Consider the following 10,012-nt stretch of genomic DNA (forward strand, 5'->3'; position numbering starts at 1 on the left):
TTTTCTGCAATGTAACTTTCCTCTCAACCACCTAGGATCGCAAAAAAACCGTCCTCTGTGTTTTTGAAGACCTAAACAATTGGCTGGACCAGCTCGGCCCTCTCTGATTTTGGTTCTGCACTTGCTGCTGTGAGGAGTTAGGCCATGTGGACAGCAACGGCGTGGCCCATGGATCTGCCCTCTCTCCAAGTGGGTTTAGGAGGAAGCCAGGACCTCACTGGGTCTGAACCCCTTCAGGGAGCACCAGAGGTAAGTCAATGTTGCTGATTCCAGTTTTTCAAGGAAAACTGAAGTCTGGAGGCAAAAAGATGCTTTGTTTCTTGGCTGTCTATGAACCTCTCATTGTGTGTAATATAGAGGGAAGGAGTGAGTCATGAGATAGCCACGGAGTTAAGAATGAACCCTGGCGTCCTGACTCCCAGCCCAGCCATTCTAACCACTCCTCCATCCTGCCTTTTCTGGAATCCTGTACACTGGTTTATGTGGCCCGATGTGTTTACTCCAGGGTGACTGCAGGCGCTGTAGAGGAACAGGAGACAGAGGCTTAGTCAAAAGTCAACAATCTAGGAGAGCCCTGGGCCAAGTTTCTATTCCGGGCCACTGGGGTGGTTGACGCCACTGGAGCCCGGCCCCGCCTCAAGTAGGGGGCGAGGCCCTTCCGACAGCTGGGGCTATTTTAAAACAAACTGGGTTCTTCCAGACTGGTTGGGCTTCGAAACAATAGGAGGGGAGATGCTCGTGGAGGGCGGCCAGTATCCCCCAGGCGCAGCGGCGGCGGCGGCAGCAGCAGCAGCGTTTTACGGGCTCAAGCCCCGTGTCCGGGCTTAGTGGGTGCCCGGGGCTGCGAAAACCAGCCCCCGGACGGTGCCAAGCTGGTAATAAAGGAGTGACGACGGTGTAAAGGTGGCACCATCAGCGCCACAATAACAGCCTAATTAGGCTAACTGCGGCCTGCCCCCGCCCGGCTTGGCCCCTGACTCACCCCGACAGCACGCCAGCCGTCGGGGAGGAAACCGAGGCAGGGCTGGAGCCGGCAGGCTGGAGCTCAGAAGGGTTCAGCTCTCTAGGTCCAAGGGCTGTGGTCTGGTATCCGCGCGGAGGGGCTCACAGAGCTCGATTCTGAGCCCTCCGACCCCGGCGACCGCGCCCTTCCTCAGGCTGCGGGCGAAGCCACCGCCGCGCGCTCCAGGCCCTAAGGAAAGAGGCGCGGGGCATCGCGCTGACCCGGCTCCAGACTACGGCTCCCTGCGGCCTTTGCGCGCTAAGCGCGCCCTTAGCTCTCGCCGGGAAGCCGCCTGCAGCCGCGATGCCTCCTGGGAACTGTAGGATGGCTACGCGCTCTTTCGAGCCAAATCCAAGGCATATGGACTCCATATCCCATGCTGCCCCGCGGCTGTTTCTGACGCGACTCGGCGAGGAGTGGTGGAGGCGTGGCCAGTTCAGGGCCCCACCCCGCTCTCCTCCGGCTGGCCGGACGCGGCGGTAGCAGAGGGCGGCAGCGGCAGCGGCGCGGCGGCGGCGGCGGCGGCGGCGGCGGCGGCGGCGGGGGGGAGGGGTTGGGCGGGGGGCTGGTGGCAGCGGCGGATGGACTCGAGGGTATCGGAGTTGTTCGGCGGCTGCTGCCGGCCCGGAGCAGGTCCGGCCATGGGCGGGACCCTCAAAGCTAGGGCAGTCGGCAGCGGCGGCAGCGGCTGCGGGGGCCAGAAGGGGAAGAAGAAGAACGGAAGGAACAGAGTGGGCAAAGCCAACAACCCCCCGTACCTCCCCCCTGAGGTGAGCACTTAAAAAGTGGTGGGGCCGGCGGAAATCACTCCTTCCGGTCCCAGGACCCCCCCGGGAGGCGGGGCCGAGAGAACCCCGCTTCCGGTGACAAGACCCCCGGAAGGGGGGCACAGGTGGAGAACCTGCGCTTCTGTCCCCAGGCCGTCACCCCGGGAAGGGGGAGTGGAGGGACTGGACCTCCCGCCTGACGTCCGGACCTCGGGGGGCAGGGCTCACCCCTTATTTGGGAAGGAGAAGTGAGGACAGGGTCCCCTTCTCTTTGGGGACAGAGTATCCAGATGAGGAAGCAAACAGAGTAAATGCTACTTTTTCTAAACTTGCTCCACGAGGAAGAGGAAAGTACCCGGGAAAAGAGCAACATGGTCCCTCCCTATTCCCCAAGTCTCACACACATACAACCAGAGAACAGTTAGGCTTAGTCTTCTGCCCTCTGCCTGACCTGTGAGAGAGTGGGACAAGAGAAGAACTTCCACTTGGTCTCCTTATGATAGGGAGACCCAGAGGGAAGAACCTAAACCAGTGATTATCAAACCTGTGTGCCAAAATGGTCAGGATTGCTGGCCCCAGTTCCTAGAACTTCTGAGGGATGAGCCTGAGAATATGCTTTTCTTTTTTTTAAACAAGTTCTTATAATTTGCTGATGCTGGTGAGTCTGGGAACACACTTTGAGAACTATCTGCCTAGATTGTCACCCTTGTATTTCTGAAGCCATCTGTTCTGCTATGTCTAGTCCCAGCAAAATGATAAATAACTCATGGTTGATGGGAGAAGAGAGCCTATCAACTTTGTGGGGGGTGAAGATTATAAGTGAAGACCACTTGGCCAGGGCTTTAAAGGATGTTTTGATGGACTGGATAGGAAGAGGAAGAATGAAACAGCTAGAGCAGAGGACTGCAGAAATACAGAATGGCAGTTACATATAATCTTGTTCACCCATATGGGAAAGGCCTGGCCCAAAAAATCCCACTGTGCTGTGCTAACCACCTGCGGTAGAATGAGAATGTCAGCCTGGAGGTGTAAGGAGTAAAAGCCATTATGAGTGTGGACTGTGGATTCTGCCTCCTTTTTACATTTTCTAAGTTTGTTTATCTCAGTTCCAACTTTAGAGCTCTCTGCTCTTCTCTCAATGAGCTTATGGTGACCAGTGCTGAACTCACTCTTTGGCCCTGGTCCATATCCACTGGTAGCTTCTTACCCTTGATGGCATCAGCTGAGAGGGGCAAGCAGGGAGGAAACAGTGTTTCCCAGATGAGTGGCAAAGAAAAGCCTAAACAGTCTGGGCACAGAGGACACACAGACATCTGAGAACAGCAGTTTTAGGCTCTGGGAGAAGGAAAGGGTGATCTTGCATCTAGCAAATCATACCTCCCCTGAATAAAGGAGGGACTTGGGCTTCCATTCTTGGCCTAAGTTGGCAATTTATTGTTTCCTTAGAGAGATCACACTAGGACTGAGTAGAGGGTTTGTTCTGTATCAGCCCGTGGCAGGCACTTGGCTAGATAGGTATTGAGACTTCTACTCCCTGCTTGGGCTCAGTGGGAATTGAGGGAAAGTAGGGATTAGATCTGGACAGTAGATGGTGACTGCTTCCTGTTTCTTTTCAGGCTGAAGATGGAAACATTGAATATAAAGTGAGTCTTAGGCTGGGAAAAGCAGGGGATGGGTTAGAATGCCTTTGGCCAGCATGGGGTGATTTCTCTTAGGTCTTTCCAGTTTCGTGGTGTATGATAATTTAGGGTGTGGCTCAGAGTAAGGGATCTGAACCTCATTCTATTGAAGGGGAACATGCTGTTAGGGGAACAAGGGGGCAGAGGAGGAAAGGAAAGGTCCTGTCCTTGCAGCAAGACTGTTGGGGGACCACATGAGTTTAGGAGGAACACCTCTGATTTCAACTCCTGATACCCCACCTGCCCCAAGCTGAAGCTGGTGAACCCATCCCAGTACCGCTTTGAGCACCTGGTGACACAAATGAAGTGGCGGCTCCAAGAGGGGCGTGGAGAGGCTGTCTACCAGATTGGGGTAGAGGACAATGGGCTGCTTGTGGGCCTGGCAGAGGAAGAGATGCGGGCCTCCCTCAAGACCCTGCACCGAATGGCAGAGAAGTATGCTTCCCCTCTCCCTCAGTCCTTCCCTAGCTCTGGCGACCACCCTTTGCATTCTCAGTCATGCAGGGCTCTAGAGTCAATGGGGTGGGGCCTCTCTTCTCTTGTAGTCTCTTGACAAAGGGCCAGATTGGGCACTGGTGTCCTGCTGTTTATTGGACCTAGGCTGTTTTGTTCCTTAAATGTGTTGGCGTGTTTCCTTTGGAGGGGCTGTGGGTGGGGATTGCTGGGGAGAGGGGTAAGGAGTAAGGTGGTGGGAGCTCTGTGGGTGGTGCAGAGAGGTCACTGGTCCAGAGCCAAGCATTAATGGAGGGAGTACAGTGAAATATGGCAGCTGTGGCATTGCTGTGGCAGGGTTGGGGCAGACATCACTGTTCTTCGGGAGCGAGAAGTGGATTATGACAGTGACATGCCCCGGAAGATCACCGAGGTGCTGGTACGAAAGGTCCCTGACAACCAGCAGGTGAGTACAAGCTCTTCCCAGCCCCATGTCGGCATGCTCTCATCATCACTGTGGGGTGCAGATCAGCCTTTGCTTTCCTCAGGCAGCCAGCAGCAGCTTTGACTTCTGGTGATAGGTGATTGATTGGAGCCCTTACCTCTGGCAATGTATTCACAGTTCCTAGACCTCCGTGTGGCTGTCTTGGGGAATGTGGACTCCGGAAAGTCAACCCTGCTTGGGGTCCTGACCCAAGGAGAGCTGGACAATGGGCGGGGCCGGGCTCGACTCAACCTCTTCCGCCACCTGCATGAGATTCAGTCTGGCCGAACCTCCAGCATCAGCTTCGAGATCCTGGGCTTCAACAGCAAGGGAGAGGTGCATGGGACCAGGGGGACCCAGTGGGGCCAGCCTCTAAGGATGGATGGGATGGTGGAGGGGAAGGACAGAGGCTGGGAGCAGAGTGTGGAGCCTTTGGAGTAGCGTAGCTGGAGGTCCCCGGGGCACTGTAAACGAATGCCCTCCCTCTTAGGAAACCGGGAAATCAACTGGACTGAGTAGAAAATGGGGCTCAAAACTTGGAAGCAGAGCTATCAGGGACTGACTTAGGTCCTGGCACCTCCTGAAGGGTTGGGGTGGCTTGCAGAGGATACTGAGAGCCTGGGCTCTGGGCTAGGTGGTGAATTACAGCGACTCACGGACGGCAGAAGAGATCTGTGAGAGCAGCTCCAAGATGATCACCTTCATTGACCTGGCGGGCCACCACAAGTACCTGCACACCACCATCTTCGGCCTCACCTCCTACTGCCCTGACTGCGCCCTGCTCCTCGTCAGTGCTAACACGGGGATCGGTACGAGGCACTGGGCAGGGGCAGGGCTGAAGGGAGGAGCTGACTCTCCCGCCCTGGGCTTCTTCAAAGTGGAGAGCCATACCAACTCTCCTCTTCCTTTCCTCCCTCCCACGATCTCTTCTCTCCTGCTGCCGCTACCTCTCTGAGGCAGCTGGCACTACAAGGGAACATCTGGGGCTGGCCCTGGCCCTGAAAGTGCCCTTCTTCATCGTGGTCAGTAAAGTGGACCTCTGTGCCAAGACCACAGTGGAGAGGACAGTACGCCAGCTGGAGCGGGTCCTCAAGCAGCCTGGCTGCCACAAGGTCCCCATGCTGGTCACCTCTGAGGACGATGCTGTCACTGCTGCCCAGCAGTTTGCCCAGTCACCCAAGTGAGCCTGCCTCTCACCCAAAAGCCCTGGTCCACAGGGAAGGCATCTAGAGTGCCCATGAGCATGGTGTCCCGACTTCAGGCCCAGTACCCCTTGGCTCTTTCAGCTTAGGATGGGGTGGAGGAGTTTGTGTCTGAAGGGCGTGGCCTTCCCCCTGTGCCAGCCTAGAGCCTTGCTGATGCCTGGGACCTTGGGGATATTTGCTGTCTCTCTCGGGCCTGGGAATGGGCTTTGTGTACCACATTCCCTGGCTTGCTCACAGCCAGGAGAGAGGGAGGGAGCCTCTCTTGCCCAGAGAACAGCTCACCTGATGTGTGTAGGCCTCTGCTTCCGGGCAGGATTTCCCTCATCTCCATTTCCTATCCTCTTCTGTAGTGTCACCCCTATCTTCACACTGTCCAGTGTGTCGGGGGAAAGCCTGGACCTTCTCAAAGTCTTCTTGAACATCCTGCCACCACTCACCAACAGCAAAGAGCAGGAGGAGCTCATGCAGCAGTTGACGGAATTCCAGGTAGTTGGCTCAACAAACAGGTAGAAGGCTGGGGGTGGGGAGGGGCCAGTTCTGACCATGCTAGAGCCTGTTGAGAGATTGTGCAGCCCTGGGTGGCCAGACATTGATGGAGTTTGCTTTGGCTCCAGGTGGATGAAATCTACACGGTACCAGAAGTGGGGACTGTTGTTGGCGGGACACTTTCCAGGTAAATTGTCTACCCTACTTTACCCTTACGCCCTTATACCCTTAAGACATCCTACCCAGAGGAGGAGACCCTGGAGTTGTGTAGAGCCCCTCAGGATACGTTTGTTTGGGCTTTCATGTCTAGAAGAGCTGTAGGAAGCCACTCTGTTGGCTAATGAGGGAAGTGGTATGGCTGTTTGCTGGGAAGAAAGTGTGGGTTTATCAACTAACCTCATGTCAGAGTGGGGAATATATTTTTCAAAGCAGAGGGTGAAACCCAAGCGGGTAACTTGCTCCATCAGGTGCCAGCTGTTACCGCTGGTCTTCCGGGTATTGGACTTAAGTCTTAGTGGCCTGGGAAGGCCACTCCTACCTTCAAATCTGAATTTAGACTTCCTTTCCCCTACCTGAGGGGCCTAGCCCCAGAAGGGAGAGTGCTCTATATGACCCTCGCAGTTGGTCAGGGGACCTAGGCTGACACTGTACCACCTGCCCCTGGGCTGCAGTGGGATTTGTCGTGAGGGCGACCAGCTGGTGGTGGGCCCTACGGACGATGGCCGCTTCCTGGAGCTGAAAGTATGCAGCATCCAGCGCAACCGCTCTGCCTGTCGAGTGCTGCGAGCTGGGCAGGCTGCTACACTGGCCCTTGGGGACTTTGATCGTGCTCTGCTTCGAAAGGTGAGGCTGGGTATAGGGGTTGGAGAGAGAAAAGTGAGTGACTATTGACCAGGGAGCACTGTGGTCACAGGTGCTTCTTTCACCCAAGAAGCATAGGCCTGGTTACAGAGCCTGTATGAGAATGTCTCAGAATACTCCCTAAGAGGAAGAGCACTTTAGTGTGAATCACCGCAGTGTAAGCTGCATGTCCAGGATTTTAAAAATACTGCTCTGAAAAAGTTAAGAGGACATGGGAGATGGGCAAAGATTACCTTTCAAGAGGAAAGTACAGACAGTTGTCCACCAAGGCCTCTGTGGTTACATGGAGGAGAAGCAAGTCCAGTGGGGTAGAGGGTGGCCGGGAAGGGATCATCTAAGCCTAGTGTGCCCTGTGTGGGCCTGTGCTGTGCCTTCCCAGGGCATGGTGATGGTGAGCCCTGAGATGAATCCCACCATCTGCTCAGTGTTTGAGGCAGAGATAGTCCTACTGTTCCACGCCACCACGTTCCGGCGAGGGTTCCAGGTGACAGTCCATGTGGGCAACGTTCGTCAGACAGCAGTGGTGGAAAAGATCCACGCGAAGGTGAGTGGGACCCTGCCAGGCCTCCAGGCCAGGCCTCGATTGCTTCAGAGAAAAGGCAGACTGCCTCCAGAAAGGAGAGAAACCTCACCTTAGACATGGTAGTGCTCTCTGATCCCGCAAAGGGAACAGAAGCCTCGTAGGATGGGAAGCAGCCCACTTGGAGGCCCCAAGGCCCTGGAAGGCCCCAGGCTGCGGGAGATGGAGATGGGAGGCAGTGACCAGGGCACTGACCACTTTTCTGCTGCAGGACAAGCTGCGGACTGGGGAGAAGGCAGTGGTACGTTTCCGCTTTCTGAAACACCCCGAGTACCTGAAAGTGGGCGCCAAACTGCTGTTCCGGGAGGGTGTGACCAAGGGCATCGGCCATGTCACTGATGTGCAAGCCATTTCAGCAGGAGAAGCACAGGCCAACATGGGCTTCTGAGTCCTCCAAGCAAGACAGCTCTGTTGCTGTCGCTACAATATAAGGTGACTTCCGGCCATGCTGCCCGCTGTTGGCGGCTGTGTGTGTTCGTAGGCCAGGGAGAGGGGTGCCCTCTTCCACTTGCTTCCTGACAGCTTTCAGGAGAGGCATGAAGCCTGGTGTGGCCACCAGGGAGGGGCAGAGCTAAGGGAAAGACTAGAGGGCAATGCTCAGCAGCCACGAGCCCATCTGACTGGCCCATCAGCCCTGGAGAGCGCAGACTACAGCCACCATGGCCCACTGTCAGGACTGGGCGTGACTTACCTGTGTGGTCGCTGCCCATCAGGACTCGTCACAACCAGGGTGGCCCTTGGAAGCACTCCTTTTTTTATACCTCTTCTCAAGGCCATGTAAGTTGCCCATCTTTATCTGACTGGACAAAAAATGTTGCCCTGGCCCTCATGTGGCCCCAGATTGTGAAGAGAATTTGATAGAGAGGCAGTGTTCCGGCCCTATGTTGAGACCTAAGTTTTATCCCTCTGCTTTGTTCCCCCTTCTCTCAAGGGCCGTACTTCTAGCTCCTTTCACAGGCCCCACAGGTGCTATCTGTTGTGCTGGCCCCCGTGTGGGGCTGCCAAGCTAAAGCTTGCCATGGCAGAGGCCAGCTGCATGTAAATCAGCGTCCCCCTTTCCTTCTACAGTCACCTGTTGGCTTTCATGCTGGATCGAATCACGTGCTTTGCTCTTCTAGGTTGGTGGTGGCTGGGGACCTGACCCCTCACAGTTCTGCATCCTGCCCTCTCCACCCTATTTTCTGCTCTGACATAAACTTTGTTTTAGTAATTTGTAGTGATCATCCCCTTCCCTCTAGCAGGGAACCAGGAGGAAAGGGAAAGATGGTGCCATATTTCTTACTCTTAGGCATGGACTTTCCTTTCCCTTTGTTAGTGTCCTGGGTTCCCGTGGGCTCAGGGATTTGTTGGTTGAGATTTCTCTGCATATATACATATATAAATGTACATGTATATATATTTAAATACACATATATATTGTACAGAATAAAATGTTTTATTAAACACATTGTGTTTATGCTTGACATACAAGCTCAGCTTGCAGAATGTTTCCTCTCTAGAATTAGAAGCAAGTGAATCCCTACCATTGCTGAGCCCTGAAATACCAAGGCATTTTTAGCTCAAATAGGTAGCTACCCTGTATTTGGGAAGAAGCCCTCTCCTCTGCCTATCAGAGATCAGGGAAATTAAGAGGTGAATGACCAGTCTGGTCCTCCTACCTGACAGATTTTTTTTTTTTTTTTGGACTTTCTCAAAGCTAGAGCTCTTACCATTTGAGCCTCAGCACCACTTCCAGCTTTTTTTTATGTATGTGGTACTGAGGAATCGAACCCAGGTCTTCGTGCGTGCTAGGCAAGCACTCTACCATTAGGCCAAACTCCTGGCCCCCAGATTTTTTTTTTTCTTGGTACCTGCAACAGCAGTTTGAACTCAGGGCCTCACACCCTTGCTTGGCTTTTTTTTGTGCAAATCTGGTACTCTACCATTGAGCTATACCCCCCCTTCTCACTTTTTGCTGGTTAATTGGAGATAGTAACCTCAACTTTTCTGCTTGGGCTGGCTTTGAACTGCAATCCTCAGATCTCAGCTTCCTAAGTAGTTAGGATTTATAGGCACCAGTCATCAATGTCCTGCATTTCACAGGTCTGTTATAACCTAAATTCGTAGAACTCTGAAGACCATCTGAAAAATACCAGCCCCTTTTCCATTTTTCATGTTCAGAGAAGTATGGCCCAAGGCTAAGTCAGTTGTAAAACATGAACTACATGTTGAGCTCTGGTTCTGGGAAAAGAAATAATGTGTTTCCAGGTCTTCTGTGCCTGTCTGCCTCTAGAGTAGTAAAGTGATAGTGTCATCCACTCAGGACTATCTACAACTTAAAATATTACTGGTTTTGTCTTGCTATTAAGAAGCCTGTGGTTGAAAAACTTCCTGTATTAGGAGCCAAGAGCACTTACTTCCTTCTTAGGAGTTATGTTTCTTTCTTTATGCAGCTGCTAATAAATGTGCAACCAGATGGTCTTAGGGCTTTTCCCCAGCAGTGACCTTTACACTCCTGTCCAACAGCCAGACTCAT

General features: G+C 53.9%; 1 protein-coding gene across 2 annotated transcripts; it reads left to right on the forward strand.

Moving 5' to 3' along the window:
* Positions 1-144: 144 nt before the first annotated feature.
* On the forward strand, positions 145-8,940 carry Gtpbp2 (GTP binding protein 2). Of its 2 annotated transcripts, none has more exons than XM_090355586.1 (12): positions 145-249; positions 3,387-3,413; positions 3,700-3,884; positions 4,239-4,347; positions 4,504-4,701; positions 5,000-5,174; positions 5,326-5,545; positions 5,921-6,056; positions 6,185-6,243; positions 6,728-6,899; positions 7,297-7,461; positions 7,709-8,940. In XM_090355586.1, exons 1-12 carry the CDS (start codon positions 145-147, stop codon positions 7,883-7,885), a joined length of 1,728 nt encoding a protein of 575 aa, XP_090211712.1. In that variant the 3' UTR covers positions 7,886-8,940. The 2 variants fall into 2 exon arrangements, with proteins under 2 accessions (XP_090211712.1, XP_090211711.1); XM_090355585.1 differs by lacking the exon at positions 145-249 and adding an exon at positions 1,535-1,773.
* The last annotated feature ends 1,072 nt before the right edge of the window (positions 8,941-10,012 follow it).

Source organism: Megascapheus bottae, chromosome 22, assembly GCF_031878675.1.
Source record: "Megascapheus bottae isolate mThoBot1 chromosome 22, mThoBot2.hap1, whole genome shotgun sequence".
In the NCBI taxonomy this organism is placed as follows: domain Eukaryota; kingdom Metazoa; phylum Chordata; class Mammalia; order Rodentia; family Geomyidae; genus Megascapheus; species Megascapheus bottae.